At 43.4% G+C, this 15,782-nt stretch overlaps 1 protein-coding gene across 3 annotated transcripts in view; it reads left to right on the top strand.

The window, feature by feature from the left end:
- COL22A1 (collagen type XXII alpha 1 chain) overlaps positions 1–15,782 on the top strand; it is a 224,222-nt gene that overhangs the window by 132,653 nt on the left and 75,787 nt on the right. For all 3 annotated transcript variants that reach the window (XM_068180318.1, XM_068180320.1, XM_068180324.1), the window contains 5 exons: positions 4,157–4,192; positions 5,554–5,583; positions 6,467–6,520; positions 7,427–7,480; positions 14,637–14,690. In XM_068180318.1, the coding sequence (XP_068036419.1) occupies positions 4,157–4,192; positions 5,554–5,583; positions 6,467–6,520; positions 7,427–7,480; positions 14,637–14,690 (228 nt within the window). The remainder of the gene's footprint in view (positions 1–4,156; positions 4,193–5,553; positions 5,584–6,466; positions 6,521–7,426; positions 7,481–14,636; positions 14,691–15,782) is intronic.

The following is a 15,782-nucleotide window of genomic DNA, read 5'->3' on the forward strand; positions in this document are numbered from 1 at the left end:
AAATGAGTCTCCATAGGTGTTGCCACCGTGCTCTTCCTGCACCTCATTGCGCTCCTCCATCTTGATGTGCTCCAGGTGGCTCCAAGCAGACTGGGTCCCTGTGCGGAGCGGTGTGCCACCTGCACGTCGCAGGGGTGGCAGGCGATGGCCCTGCCTTGCTGCTGACCCTCGCCAGAGCCTTTCAGCGGAGCTGTCTGGGGAAGGTGTTTCCTGGGCCCTGTCAGCAGCCATAGTGCCCCATGGAGAAGGTGGCACTAGGCCTCGGTAGCTGCTGGCTACGGCACCCGCAGACCACACTCTGCGTCTGGGAGAAGACCAAGAGGCTTCTGGGGCTGCTGGCAGAGGGGGCAGCTTGATCCGTGGCGAGGTCGCTCTTGGCAGCTGAGGGCTGAGCTGGCAGGGAAGCGTCACTGGTAATGGAGGCAGCGAGTCTGACACGGACAATCTTTGTGGCCGTGTGACTGTGCTGCTGCGGGGCAGTGAGTGGCCTCCCTCCAAGCTGTCCTCCTGTGTGTAATGTCCTGGGAGGCCCCCTGAGGTGACCGGTCTGGGGAGCACATTGTCCCAGTAGACGGGCGTGATGGCTGTCCAGGTGACCTGCACTGCTGCCTGTGGCTGCCTGTGGGTCATCTGTGAGAAGCAGGAGGAGGTGTCTGATGGAGTCAGCTGTCTGGACACTCTGTCCCCACACATGGTTTCATGGCCCTCGTCCCAAGGCAGGTGCTGACCACAGCAGCCAGGCTGGGCTGGGCTCCCAGCTGCGCTCGCTGTCTCTGGGCCATTCCTCCACCCAGGCCCTTGTGGTACCGGATCCTCCCCAGAGCAAGGCCTGGAGCCAGGCCTGGCTCGTGGTCTCTGCCCCCAGCCCTCCCCCAGGTCCCACTGCAGCCTTTCCCTCCCTTCCCGTCCCTCACCTGTCACCGCTTGGACAGCAGTGGCTGCCCCACATGGGACTGGCAGTGGGCATTCGCTTCCTGTCTCTTTGACATCTTGGCGGCGCTCTGATGAGCTCTGGCCAAGGGCACCCGGGAGATCTGCTTCCTCCGGAGGAGCTGCTGCCTCGTGAGAGAGCTGCTGCCTCCTCAGAGAGCTGCTCACCCGGGAGTGACAACACGAGGGGTTTGGCCCTACAAGAGCCCTCTGTGTCACCGCATGGACCTGTGTCACAATGGCCTCTGGGCACGATGCAACCGCGGGTCACAAAGGCCTGGTGGGCATGGCCACTCCTTGTCACAGAGGCCTGGTTGTTTTCCATGGACATGCCCCTGACCAAGAGTCCTGGGGCTTTCCATGGAAACACCCCCTGTAACAAAGGTGTTGGTTAGGCCTTTGCCCTTCTGCTTTGCCTACGCTTTTTCCTCTCCCAATGATCTGCTGTTCTCCCTTTTCCTACCGTATGTGTTCCCGTCCTACACATCCCTAAAGAAGCCCTGTGCTCTGCCAAACTGCTTTTCCCACCCAGCTCACCACGTGTTCCACCCCTTGGCCCCCACCTCATGTAGAAAGATAATCAGGGAGGCAAAATCTCCATTAGCACTTCATCTGGCCACTACTGTAAAAGACAATAAAAAGTTCTTGCTTACAAATATTAACAAAAAAGGAGGACCAAGGAAAATCTCCATTCTTTATTGGCTATGCGGCGGGAATATGGTTGTGGAGGATGAGGAAAAGGCTGAGCTACTAAATGCCTTCTTTGCCTCAGTCTTCTACAAGCAGATCAATTCTTGGAGGACAAGAAGCCCCCTGAGCCGGCAGACAAGGATGAGGAGCAGATGAGACCCCCTGTAATCCTGGTGGAAGTCATTAGTGACGTGCAGAGCCACTGAGACACTGACAAGTCTATGGGATTGGCTGGGAGTTGCCAAAGCGTGCTGAGGGAGTTGGCAGAAGAGCTCGCCAAGCTGCTCTCCATCCTTTATTATCAGTCCTGGCCAGTTACATGGTCCCAGATGACTGGAGGTGCCAATGTGACAAACATGTCCAAGAAGGACTGTAGGGGAACTGCAGGCCTGTCAGCCTGACCTCGAAGCCTGGCAAGGTTCTGGAGCAGATCATCGTGAGGGGGATCACACGGCCAAGAGAGGATAGCTGAGGGATCAGGCCCGGTCAGTGTGGCCTGCCTGAGCCACATGATGTCCTTTGAGGAGCAAGGGACCCACCTCAGGGCTGAGGGAAAAACTGTGCATGGAGCCTCCCTGGACTTGAGCTGAGCCTTTGACTCCATCTCCCATAGCACAGTCCTGGAAAAGCCGTCAGCCCAGGACTTGGGCAGGGACCCTCTTTGCTTGGTTAAGAACTGTCAGGATGGCTGGGCCTAGAGGGTGGGCTATGAATTGTGCCACATCCAGGTGGTGTTTGGTCATTTGTGGTGTCCCCTGGGCCCAGTCCTGTCTAGTGTCTGTTCTTCTGATGCGGACAATGGCATCAGGTATACCTTCAGTAGTAAATTTGTGATGACACCAAGTTGGGTTGGATTGTCAATATACTGGAGGGTAGGAAGGCTCTGTGGGGAGGATGTGCACAGACTGGATGGATGGTGTGAGGCCAGCAGGTTGAAGCGCAAGAAGAGCCAGGCCTGGGTCCTGCCCTTATGTCCCAGCAAGCCCTGCAGTGTCTCAGGCTGGGGGCAGAGTGGCTTGAAAGCTGCCCAGCAGGAAAGACCCTGGTGGTGCTGGCTGACAGAGGCTGACCTTGAGCTGTTATGTGCCCAGGTGGGCAAGGAGGCTGGTGGCCTTCTGGTATTCTTTGTCAGGACTAGTGCGGCCAGCAGGAGTGGATGGTGATTGTCTCTCTGTGCTGGGCACTGGGTAGAAGTCTTCGTTCTGTTCTAGGCACCTCATGGAAAGAAAGGGTTTGAGGTGCCAGAGTGTTGCCAGAGACAGGAAGTTCAGTTGATGAAGAATCTAAAGGGTAAGTCCTGTGAAGAGATGCTGTGGGAGCTGGGAGTATTCTGGAGAAAAGGAGGCTCAGGGGGACCTTACTGCCCTTTACAGCTCCCTGACAAGCAGTTGTAGCCAGGTTGGGATTGGTCTCCATTCCCAGACAGCCAGCGACAGGACAGGAGAAAATGGCCTCAAGCTATGCCAGTAAACGTTCATGCTGGACAGCAGGAAGAATTTGTTGACTGAAAGGTTTGTCAGGCATTGCAAGGTTCTGCCCAGGGAGATGGTGGAGTCAGCATCTCTGGAAATGTTCATTGAACAACTGAATGTGGCACTCTGTGCTCTGGTCTTCTTGCCATGGTGGTGTTCAGTCAAAGGTTAGGCTCAATGGCCTTGGAAGCCTTTTCAACCTTAATGTTTCAGTGATTCTATCTTTTAAGGTCCCTTCCAACCCAAACCATTCCATGATGCTCTGAATAAATAACAAAGAGTAATTGAACTTAAGGGAAAAAATTATGAAAGATATGTTGGGTCATTCGGAGACCTACATGAGTAATGAATAAATAGGGTGTGGAAGGAAGCTATGTGATAAATGTAACACCAGTCTGTGCCTAAAGTAAAGGATAAACCTTCTGTATACACAGTCTTAAAGCATAATAAATGGTGGACATTGCTGGAGAAAAATTAACTGGAACAAATTGATAGCTTAGATGGCAATAAATCATGGAAAGAGGGTGTAGCATCCCAGTGTCCTGCAACCAATATGGCATGAATTGCTCTATAAAATGACTTGGGGGAAATGGTACCATTTCTCACTTTTTTTGCAGTTATTTTGGTTACTAACAAATAAAAGTATTTTGACCTCCTTGATATCCATCCCCTTGGGGGTCTGTTAGGGATCTAAGCATCAAACAGTTTGTTTGTGTGGTAAGTGTACAGAGCAAATACAAAATCTTTTGAGGCACAAATCTAATGCTATTGCACATCCAATGCATCGTTCATTTTAAGTCACTGAATGTCATTAAAATATATGTAAAACTTCACAGTAATACAGAGCACAACCAGTTTCTGAATGCATTCATCTGCAGAACACAGAAAACTGAGTTGAGATTGTGTGTCCAGATCTATTAATTATGAGACGGTACCGAAAATAAGAATGTACAACAACAGTTGGAAAATATGCTCAGGATGTTGCTTTTACTTTGCACTCTTGTGTATTGTGCCATGTTGTGTTCTATGTATTTTTTTTTTATTTATTTTGTGTTTTCCTGCAGGGTGAACCAGGATTTCCAGGATTGCCTGGCACTTCAGTAAGAATTTTTTTAGCTTTCCCAAGCTTTGTAGTATTATTGCATGAGAAGATAAAGTAGAAATGCAGGTTGGGAGGATCTCCCTGAGAGATGTTCTTAAATACTTTTTTTTAAAATAAGTTTTTGAAAGTGAAATGAAAGCATTGCCTCAAGTGCATCAGACAGAGCAATACTGTGACAGGACTGTGTGGTTTCTGAGAGTTGTTGAGTTGATTCCAAGTGGCCTTTGGTACATAGAGCCTGTGAAGTTATAAAAGCAAATGAAATTTCAGTATTGAGTAGCTGAGTGTCTTTGACATGGACTGAGTGCAAGAGTTGGGGCAGGAGAAGAAAAAGGCAGTTTCTGATGAGAGGGAATGACCTTTTCTTAGCTTATTGGTGGAATATTGAGAAAACTAGAACTTGATGTGCTGAAATCAAGAAAGCACTCATGAAAATACTAAACAGGAAACAGAAGAGTGTGGTTTATCTTTATTGTGGCACTAGATTAACATCTTTTGTGCATCCCTCTGCCTTCAGCAGTGCCTTCACTGATGCCAGAGACATCTCTGGCAGGGATGTAAGGATGTCCAGAGACTAGTATTGTTTGTATTAAAAGGTTATCACCGAGTGAATGGAGAAAGATTTACCACTAAGTATGCAGAGGAGAGGTCTAGAACTGAGTTCACTTTGGGCTGGTAACAAAGCAGTTAGGGAGTATCCCTTTAACTTAAAAAAAAATCAAAAACAAAAAACCAGGAAATAACACTGTTCAGCTAAAGACAAGAATGAGAGGTTCTGTGGTAATCAAGGGTAACTCAGCAAGCAATTTCCTTACTCAGAATGTGGTAGAAAGTAAAGGAATTAGAAAAAGAAAACTATGAAAAAAACCAGCCTATTTGGGTAAGAATATTTTGCTGTCCTGCTCAAATGTGATATTAATGATGGGACAGCAATTACCAAGAAATTTTGAAAGATGTATATAATATCTGAAAATGAGTTTAACTGATGGGGCATATCCCAAGCCAGTCTGCTTGTTATGTGATTCCTTCTGCACTAAATAGATCTTTGTGATTTAGAATAAAACAAGATCTGGGGAATTTACTAACTTATATAATGAGAGAATTAATTAAGCCACCTGATTAGGGTGGCTGTATAAACAGTAAGAGAAAGCTGAGAGAAAATCTTGTGTTAGTCTGAGCTCTTTAAATAGAAAGCATCTCCCAGGGTGCAACAGGATCGGAGGAGCTGTAGGAGTTATCATGCAACTTGAAGGAACAGCAAGGGGAGAAAAATACCCTGTGGGGCCCCATGATACCTCTAGCACCTTCTGCCTTGTGTTTACTCTTTCCATCCTTTATGACTCTGCATTTCTATTGCAGGTGCATACTGAAGGCCTAAAAGGAGAGGAAGTAAGAGAGACTCAATATCTCTTCTTTCATTGCAAGGATATTTTAATGTTATTCTGTTGCCTGTTAAGCTTAGATTTTCCTTTAAAATAGTACTTTAAAGGGAAGGTGGATGGAAGCATTATCAGGACATCGAGAAATAAATTTTCCTATTTACAAGTAGAGAAAATAACCAAGAAAGGAAAAAGGACAATGTCATTTTCAGATGTGAATCTTACATCAATGAGGAGTATGAATTGTAGAGTCAGCTATGCAATTATCTAATGACAGGGATTTATTAACGTTAAACTGTATTTTAGTTTTATGCCCAGTTTGTCTCGGAACCTGGGCAATCAAATAAGGGGGACATACCCATTGTGTGTCAGTCTATTAGTCCTATATATAAAATATATAAATTTTGATTTTTTCTTGGTAGATCTGCAATTTGCATTTAGCTGTTACTTAATACAATTGTATGCATCATGTAAATGATACTTTAAAGCCCTTCAAAGCTCTGTAGGCTTTGGGGAAATGCTGGTGATAGCCGCTTATGCAAAAACTGTTGTTCTCCACCACCAAACCCCAGCCCCAAGTGTTTTAGTGGAATATCCAGGATATCCCAGCGTCTTCAGTAGAGTCACTTCCTTTGAAAAACAGAGAACCAGATATGGATAAGTTCCTGTTGAGTGTGGGTGGATCAGTCTGTCTGCAGCCTAGTGAGTGCTGATAATTCAAATAGCCAGAGATTAAGGAGAAAAACAGCTGTCTCTGCACTGGTTCTTCAGGACTTGAGGGGAAAGTGGAGGTATAGGTCCTGTAAAGACAGACAACATGTCTAATGTGCCTATGCAATTTTCATAAAGATATTTTAACACTTTTTTTGAAAAAAACCCAAACATTCCTGTAGGGAAAGCCTGGGCCACGAGGACCACAAGGCCAGCCTGGACTACCTGGACCTCCAGTAAGTTGTTTCTCTCACTACTTGCAATTTCAGAAGTTGAAACTCAGGCTGGAGTGAGGCATGTGAAAATCTTATACATTATTCAGGCTCTAAAATATTTAAATAGTGCCCACAGCCTCCAGTTTTCTTCATTGCTTGAGAGGAGGTGTCATGCTGTGGATGGCCTGTCTCAACACAGGGAAGTGACAACCAGGACATGGGCAGAGTTTGCCTTAAGGCTGTTTTCATGCAGAACCTGATCATTTTTCTATTTCTAATGTCCTGAAGAGCTGTATGGGCATTCAGCACATCTCAGAGAGGCATGGACTGATAACTTGTGAGCTGTCATGTCATGAAGGTCAGGGAGTAGTTGCTGTCAAAGGGGTTGGCGTTATGCCACAAGGTCATGGCTGAAATATTTTCTGGATGAAAACTAAGAATTGAGTATGTGTGTTTATATTTCAACACAATTTTTACAACAGTTTGTACATGCAAGCATTCTTACTTCTGACTTAAATTGTAGCCTATTCTAGTTATATTTTATGACCCAGCTCTGCAGGATGTCTCAGTTCAGACTGTCACTGCCTCATTTGCAAACATTCTGTGTTTCCTTTCTTTTGAATTGCTTGTTGTGTTTCTCTGTTGATTGGCTTCTGTAAAATTGATGGAATTGTGAAGGGGTGTTACTTAGGTAAATCTGGTTTGAATTATGTAATTTAAATATAGCTGTGTGCTCTGTATTTAATCAGGGCATTGTCACTTTATGTTGTTTACTCATTCTCTTCTGCTCACAGGACAACATAATAATCAGGTAAGAGTTGTCTAGGTAGCCATGCAGTAATGGTAGCACAAAACAGCTAGAAAACTGTATATAGTTCACTAGTTTTTCTTATTCTGGTAACTTTCTAAATCTTCTCTATTTTAAAGGGTGAGCCTGGTCTGGAAGGCAAGCCTGGAGTCCCTGGTTTGCCAGGTCAAAGGGTGAGTTGCTTCTTTTATTTTATCTGAGTCTCAGGAGGCTCAGGACAGCTTTGTTCAATAAGGTTTGCTACTTTCACCCACCTTACATATACTTGTCTACTTATATAAGAATCCTGAGGCTCAGATCCTTTCCCATATTCCTTATTCATTGTACAGGAAATTTCAGTACCTATTGGATCTGACAGGTTGAATGCAGTGCAGGCTCTATCTTGCCACGTGCTCTCCTGTATTTATATCTGCTCCTTACTGCTAAGGGGTTGCTTGATATGACTCTGAGTGTGCAGAACCACTACTAATGTGATCAGTTGGAAATTTCAGAGAAATTCTGTTGTCCTGGAAGACAAATGAGTGTAAAGATTCTCACAATATTTATTATTTTCTGTCCTGTTTGGTCTGTACTCAAAAAGAGCATCCCCAAAAATGGTAGCTGGTGTACCATTCTCTGCCAGGAGCTTAGTTTTCCTATGTATGAAAAAATCTTGCAATTTTTTTTGACATGGAAATATGTCTTCACATATTTAAGTACTGCTTAAAGGTAAATTTCATAGTGTGCCTGATATTATTACACTCATACTCTGAACCTGCTTTTCCTTGCTTGAGCTTGTTCATATGAAGAACATTTCAGTAGACAACACAGAATCAGAATATCCTGAGTTGGAAGGCACTGATCAGCATCGAGTCCAAATCCCGGCCCTGCACAAAGCACCCCAAGAATCCCACCATGTTCCTGACAGTATTGTTCAAATGCTTCTTGAACTCTGGCAGGCTTAGTGCTGTAATCACTGCCCTAGGGAGCTTGTTCCAGGGCTCAGCCACACTCTGTATGAGAAACCTTTTCCTGATATCCAGCGTAAATCTCCCTCAGTTCAGCTTCATGCTGTTTTCTGAAATCCTGTCACTGGTCACCAGAGAGAAGAGATCTGTACCTTGCCCTCCTCTTCCCCTCACAAAGAAGCTGTAACTGCAATGAGGTCTCTCCTCAGTCTCCTCTTCTCCAGGCTGAACAGACCAAGTGTCCTCAGTCACTCTACATAAGGCTATTCTTGTTGCCCTCCTCTGGACACTAATACCTGTGTATATTTCTTATATTGGGCACCCAAAACTGCCCCCAGCACTGGAGGTGAGGCCACCCCAGTGCAGAGCAGAGTGGGACAATCCCCTCCCTTGCCTGGCTAGCGATGCTGTGCCTGATGCCTCCAGGACAGGGTTGACCCTCCTGGCTGCCAGGGCGCTGCTGACTCCAACTTTCCACTGACCAGGACCCCAGGTCCTATCCCACAGCTGCTTTCCAGCCTTATTCCCCAGTCTGTACATCTAGGTTTGCCCCATCCCAGGTGCAGAATCCAGCACTACAGATTCACACCAGTCACCATACAATTGGTGATTGCCCAGTCCATTTGTCAAGGTCTCTCTTCAGGGCCTCTTTGCCCTCAAGGGAATTGACAAATAAGAGTAAAAGTGAGGTACCTGCTTAGCATTTTTGGAGGCAGTTACTTGGGTCTCAGTACTACTGTTTAATGGGTCACTTTTTTAAGTAGCCACAGAGACTTGATGATAGCTCACTCCTTAAAGGAGATCACGGGGTTTGCCTGCAGTGCTTTGAGTCAGCACCAACACTGTTATCACCCTGTGTGAGAACCTGTGAGCATGGGAGGGTGATGAGCAAACAACAGTACAGGGAAAAAATAAGTACCTTGCTAAGAGGTTTTCTACAGACCGTCCATTGGATTGCGTGCTATTAAATTTAGCTGTAAGCATGAATTTTAGGAATCTTCTCCTTGGGAAGATAGTGCATTCAGCCTTTAGTCAATGCCTCAGCAGAAAAGGGCATTTACTTGCTTCTAATTTCCTAGATGTTAGAAAATATCACATTAGCAAATAACTCTGCAGTGCTTTGCTCCTAAGTTGGTAAGTTAGGAATTATCTTGGTTTTAAAGCCTGCTGTGTAACGTTGTTTCTTCAGTAAGATTTATAAAGCACATTAGCTGGGTAAAGGACAATGATCTGTCAGGATTTGCAACATGACAGAAAATGCTCCTGATAATGATCATTTGATTACAGATGTCATTTGATCTCTTCTGTCTTTGAATTTTACCCTAGACTCTGTTGTGTCTAGCTAGTTAGTCTTCTCCTAAGGGTCTGTATTAGTCAACAAGCATCTTAGATTAATAGATATATTTTTTAATTAAAGATCATTATTCAATGACTGAATTCATGAGATGAATCAAAGTACTGGGCTTGGTGGATCTACACAGATCCCATCTGGGGGCAGGAGGTAACATTTCCAACCTGAGCCAAGCAACTAGGTTGTGTTCATTTTATAAGTCAAAAGTGCCAGGCAGCTGATGTCTGCATTTTGACAATGATACCCTCACATCAGGAGCACATTGTGTGAAGAAAAGTGCTCTGCTATTCTCATGTGACCTGTAAGACCTTTGAGTGACAGACAGCACTGTCCTGATTTTATTAAAACTGCCTGAAAAAGAAGAACTACGAGAGTCTTTCACTTTTAGGGTGGTTTTGTGTTTTTCCTCCCTCTTCCTGTCCTTTTTCTTCTGTTAAATTGAAGAAAATTGAAGTGCTTTGGTTCTGCTCTTAAGTCTTTGATACCTGATCTACTGAAATATTTGTTGGAAATAAAACCAAAATTTTTTTCTTGATAGATACAAAAGGTGCAGGCATAAGACATGCTCCTGGAAAACATGCAGATCTGTGGCCAGTACAGACTAAACACAGGGTTCCTCTTAAGTGTACTCAATAATTTGGATTTCAATAATTTGCCTCTTTTTTAAATGCTATAATTTCATTCAAGTGATTGAAATTTCAGAAAGAGACCAAGAGAAAACATTTATCCTGCAGCAATCATGAGGTAGGAGCTATTTAAACAATTTTGAGTGTGATGTGCTGGACTGCAGCTTAGTTTTCTAAAATTACATTGAAAAAATCTGTCCATGTTCAAAGCACAATCAGTACAAAACAAAAAATAATACAGGAGTCTCATGGGGTAATAAGAATAAACTTATGAAAAGAAAATTAATGGAAAATATATTTATAATATTACTATATTATAAATATATTTTCCATTAATATAATGAACATTTAATGAATGTACTTCTCCATGTTTAAGACTCAATGTACATATATCAGGAAGATAAGTAATAACAATACCATTACCAATAACAATAACAATAACAGTTTAAACTGGGAACTCCTGGGTTCAGGTTCCATCTCCACCCAGATGAGCAGTGTTCAGGTCACTTGTCAATGCAGGAAAGGTTTGTCCCTCTCAGCTCTCCTGGAAGATATAAAGTTAACAAATCTGTGGAGGGCTGCTGAGTTCTTCCTCTGTTTGGTGGTGGATATTTAATAAAAGATAAATAAAAGATATTTATCTTTCCATTCTTGACCCATCTCTCACCTGAGTGGATTGTTGCATATGATTTTCCTGTTCAGGCCAGTCACAACTTGAATTTGAAAGTCAACACTATTTCAACTCTTACTTCTCTGTGTATGAACATCCCTGGATTTGAACCACCTTAGGCTCCCAGAATCCAAGGGAAGGAGAGAGCTAACTGGAATTCCAGGGTGAAATGGATAAATAATCCAGGAGAGAGAGGAGAATATGAAAATTAAGTAGGCTTTTTGGAAGGAGCCAGTCTCAAGGTGCAGTCTCTATCAATGTTCAGAAGTCATTGTAACCCTTTACTTTGCCACAATTGCCCCAATAATCACTCATGATCTGGCTAACCCTGGTGATATTTTCATCCTCAAACTATGGAGATATTCTCACTTCATAATTTACTGATGTTATCTAATGCATATGGAGACTCCAAAAGGCTGGAGCCTTCAGGGAGCTCAGGCATTGATTAACATTGCTGGATTTCTTCTGGTTTCTCTAGTAATGCAGAGGTAAAGAGACCAGATGAAATGGGTAGTCCTAGTATCCCATCCAGATTACAGGGGAAACAAAATTGGCATTTATGCTAGCAGTTATATTCATTCACAACTAAAGATGTTTTCTGCATACTTTGTACCAAATCCACTGTGTTCCTGGGCCAAATCTCAGAGAAAAACATGCTGAGAAAATATATGTGTGTTCTGGCTATTGGACAACAAGGTGGAAAACAGTTTTGTGCTGTGGTGCCTTTCAGAATTTCCCCTCCAGCAGAGAGGAAACGACATTTTTCCTTGGTTTCCTGTCCTCTGTATAGTAGATATCTTTCTGATGGATGGTTGTGTTCATATTTATTTGTGGGTGTTTGAAATGTTCAGATGACTTTGCCTGCCCTGGCAAGCTTCAGCCTTGCAGAAATCAGACTGTAAGCAAATTAACAAAAAAAAGGAAATGGGATTGATGCCATAGACTAAGTTCAGAGTGAAACTGCAATTGTCAGTGAGGTAAATACATGAATTGCCAATAAAACACACCTTTTTAACTGTGCAACTGTTCAAATTGCTGATAAAGGCAAATAGGATATATTTCATATTGTCAAAAGATACACAATCTTACAGACTTACCTGATTCTTACTGTAGGTAATGACATAATTTTTGGTTTTCTCTGTCATATTATTAGGCAGTGTGACATTTCACTGAGTTTTGCTCTCATAGGTATAATTTCTCCCAGCAAGTATTTCTGTCCTTTGCAGACAGACTATGATGCTTTGGAGCGAATGGGTTGTACTTGGATTTCAGCTAACCTCCAACTGGCCCACAAGTCCCCTTCAAAATGGGAAATCTCTCTGTCTGTGTAATTATATGTTGCTTTTAGAGATTTCTTAATGTTTGAAAAGACCTGAAGTTTCTCAACATTATACCCAAGGAAAGAATAAACAGCTCCTCTTGCACCTCTCATTGCTGCCACAGATCAGTGTTCCAGGGCATCAGTCTGGAGACAGAACAGTTGGTTGGTGGGACATACAGGCATCAGTAACACAGTGTTGTTTTGATGGACACAATTAAAGATGCTTCCTCTGTGCTTGGTGCCAAATCCACCTCTGTTCCTGGGACCTAGCCTCAGAGAAGAGCACTGCAGCATCTCTCTTATGAGGAAAACTGAGAGAACTGGGCCTGTTCAGCCTGGAGAAGTGATGACTGAGGGGAGACCTCATCCCTGTCTGTCAGTTTCTGCAGGAAGGGGTCAGAGCATGGACCAGGCTCTGCTTGGTGTGCCCAGCAATGAAACAAGAGGAACGGGCAGGAACTGATGCCCAGGAAGTTCCATCTGACTATGAGGAAGAACTTCTTTACTGTGAAGTGATTGAGCACTAGAGTCTCCCTCACTGGAAATATTCTAGAATTATCTGGACACAATCCTGTGCCTGTGCTCTGGGATGGTCCTGCCTGAGCAGAGAAGTTGGACCAGATGACCTGCTGTGGTGCCTTCCAACCTCATCCATTTTGTGATTCTATAATTCTGTGATTCTCTGTTCTGACCTCAGTATTGTAACTCTGGAAGTAGCCACTTTGGCATGGAGCTCCCACATGGATAGGAAGCTGGAGGTGGCTCATCTCCCATGTCTGGACCCCACACCACATCCTATATGCTTTATTCATAAGCTTACATATTTATTTAAATGAGTATTTTAACATTGTCATTTGCATGGTCACCTTGGCAGTGGGCAAAAATTATCATCTTTAACTAGAAAACATATGTTAAATCATGTGGCGACATGAGTCCTTCAAATTAAAAATGAGATCTTGTCGGCTCTGACAAGAAAAGAAATGATGGATGTTGGAAAAGTAGAAGGAACACTTATGAATAGTGGGTGTGCTGGAGTATATAATTCAAATTTTTATTAATATCGAGTCCTGGAAATGATTACAAATTCCTTCTGATAGCTGAGGACCCTATAATCACTCATTTAATATTCTTCTTAAATTCTTCTTTATATGAATGCTGATTTTCATTGTTTTAGGGTGGAGGGTTGTTGGGGATTTTCTAATGAGAAAAATAATTAAAATAACTGATTCTGACATATCAGATAATAAATCTCAGTCACAGCTGAGGAAAGTATGATGGTTTAGATTTTTCATTAAATTAAGTCAGCAGAAAACTGTTGATTATAGATGCTGTTTCTGCACATCTTTCAATGAAGAAAAATAAAGGGAAAATTTTATATTTGACCCTTCACATTATCATAAACTTTGTAAATTATATTTTCCTTCTGAAAAGAAAATCAGTCTGGATGAGAAGTAAAAATGAGGGAGGGAAAAGTCTGTCTCTCCAATATTTAAATGACTCCTCTTTTACCCTCCTACTGTATTACTAACAGCCTTAGAAATATTAATGATTCAGTCACTGTTACATGTGAGGGAAGAAGAGATCAAATTTTTAAAATATGTAACTTACCTAAAGTAACACAGCAAGTCACCTGTTGGATTAAGAGACAAATCCAACTTCTGCCTTAACTCCAGTGCTTACTCCATCCTTTCTTCCTCATTTTTCTCATGTCAGATTTTTTTCTTTTGAATTACTTGAGATCAAACCCATGGGGACACAGAGGTCCAGCATCCGTACAGGTGACCTTGTCTCAGGGTTGTTCTCCAGCTCTTGGCTTGTCCTTGCCTCGCGCCAGTGGAGTTCTCTGGTTCCTTTGAAGGGATATTTTTTACTTGCAGAGGAGTCTGTGAGCTCTGCCCTTTGGTGCTAATGCCACCTTTACCTAGAAATACCTAATGGATTACTGTTTCCCAGCTTAGAGATGTGTGGATCTTTTCTATTCAACCCTGCACCAGAGTTCTTAATTATTTTCTTTCTTAATGCACAAAGCAGTGCAAGGGACCAGAGGAACACTGCTTTACCTCTCAGCCCATGTTTACACTTGGCACGTCCCTTGGCTGCCTCTTAGCACCCCTGACTTCCTTACCCCTCCACAGGGGGAAGCCAGGTGGGATTGCAGAGTGTAGGAGATGCCACAATGTGCGTAAGAATAGCTCTCAACATTACAGCTATTGTCACAATTTGGGAGATACAGGATTGTCAAAGACAACTGGGGTTTCATCTCCAAATGGTGTCTCTTGTCTTAATTTCTAGCTTCTGTGTTTTGTGTACCCACGTTACATTGATTTACCAGTTCGGCAGTGAAAGACTTTGGAAAAAATCAATAGCAGTCTTTGGTCTGCTCTCTAATATGTGCTCCTCTGTTGGACATGCAGGGTAAAAAGGGAGAACCAGGATTCCCAGGAATCAATGGTCTGATTGGCCCTCAGGTAAGCGATGATTTCTTCATTTTCCTATAATATGTGTAATACCAGACTTGGGGGCAACAGGGGACATGGAACCACACAATGCAGCATGTGTGATCTTGCTCTTTATACTGTATTTGAAGTTCACGTTTCTCCTTTTAAGATGCAAATTTATCTTGTTGAGAGTGAGAGATGTCTGTCTGTCTGACAATTTCATTTACCTTCCAGAGTTTTTCAAAATCTTGGAACCAGGACAGCTGTGTTGTATGGGATTTCCCCATTGCTTGCGCTTAGAGCAGCATCATCCCAGAGGGAAATCACTGATTTGTGTTTAGTGAGGAAGGGGGATTAGGTTAATCACCCCTTAACTCTTTCTTTTTAAAGCTTTTGTCAAATTAGAACTCCATATTGCACCATAACATCATAAGGGCAACACAGTGTGGTTTATGTTAAGAATCGTCAGAGGCTTCAGCTCCACCATGGATCAGCCCGTTTGGCCCTGTGTTATGGTAACACTGACACCTCTGACATAGTTTCTTGCTAACTTTGGAGACAAATTCAGCAGACCTGAATCCCTTTGTAGGCCCACCCCTGCAATAAGAAAAATATCCACGGGAATGTCCTAAAGCAGGAAAGGTGCAACCTCACATTGAGCTGACCGCTCAGAATAAAACTGAGCATTTAATTTGTTCTCCTTTCAATAATAAATTAACAAACTGCACTTTGGCTTTAGGATTGTGTTTCAATAATTGCTTAAGTTTGGGGAAGAATGATGAGCTTCCACTGCTACAGCTGTTGGTGACGTACTGCAACAAGCAGCACACTGCTGTACCGGCGTGAGGTTTAGATGGGGGTTGCTGCTACCTGTATTCACCAATAAACATCTCCTGTGGAAAACCTGCTTGGGTCAGCTTTCAGGGAAAGCAGTCAAGTCAACACACACCACTCACCACAGCAAGCTCAGCAAAGAGAGGCAGAAGGGCCTTTTGTATGGTCAATTCCAGCAAGGTTTATTTCAGCACATGGAATGGAAACCACAAACAAAAGACAAAACCATGTGCTCTGCACAAAGTTAAGTAGGGAGGGCACAGGGGTGGTACAAAGGGCAGGGCAAAG

The sequence above is a fragment of the Anomalospiza imberbis genome, chromosome 1 (assembly GCF_031753505.1).
Source record: "Anomalospiza imberbis isolate Cuckoo-Finch-1a 21T00152 chromosome 1, ASM3175350v1, whole genome shotgun sequence".
Taxonomy (NCBI): domain Eukaryota; kingdom Metazoa; phylum Chordata; class Aves; order Passeriformes; family Viduidae; genus Anomalospiza; species Anomalospiza imberbis.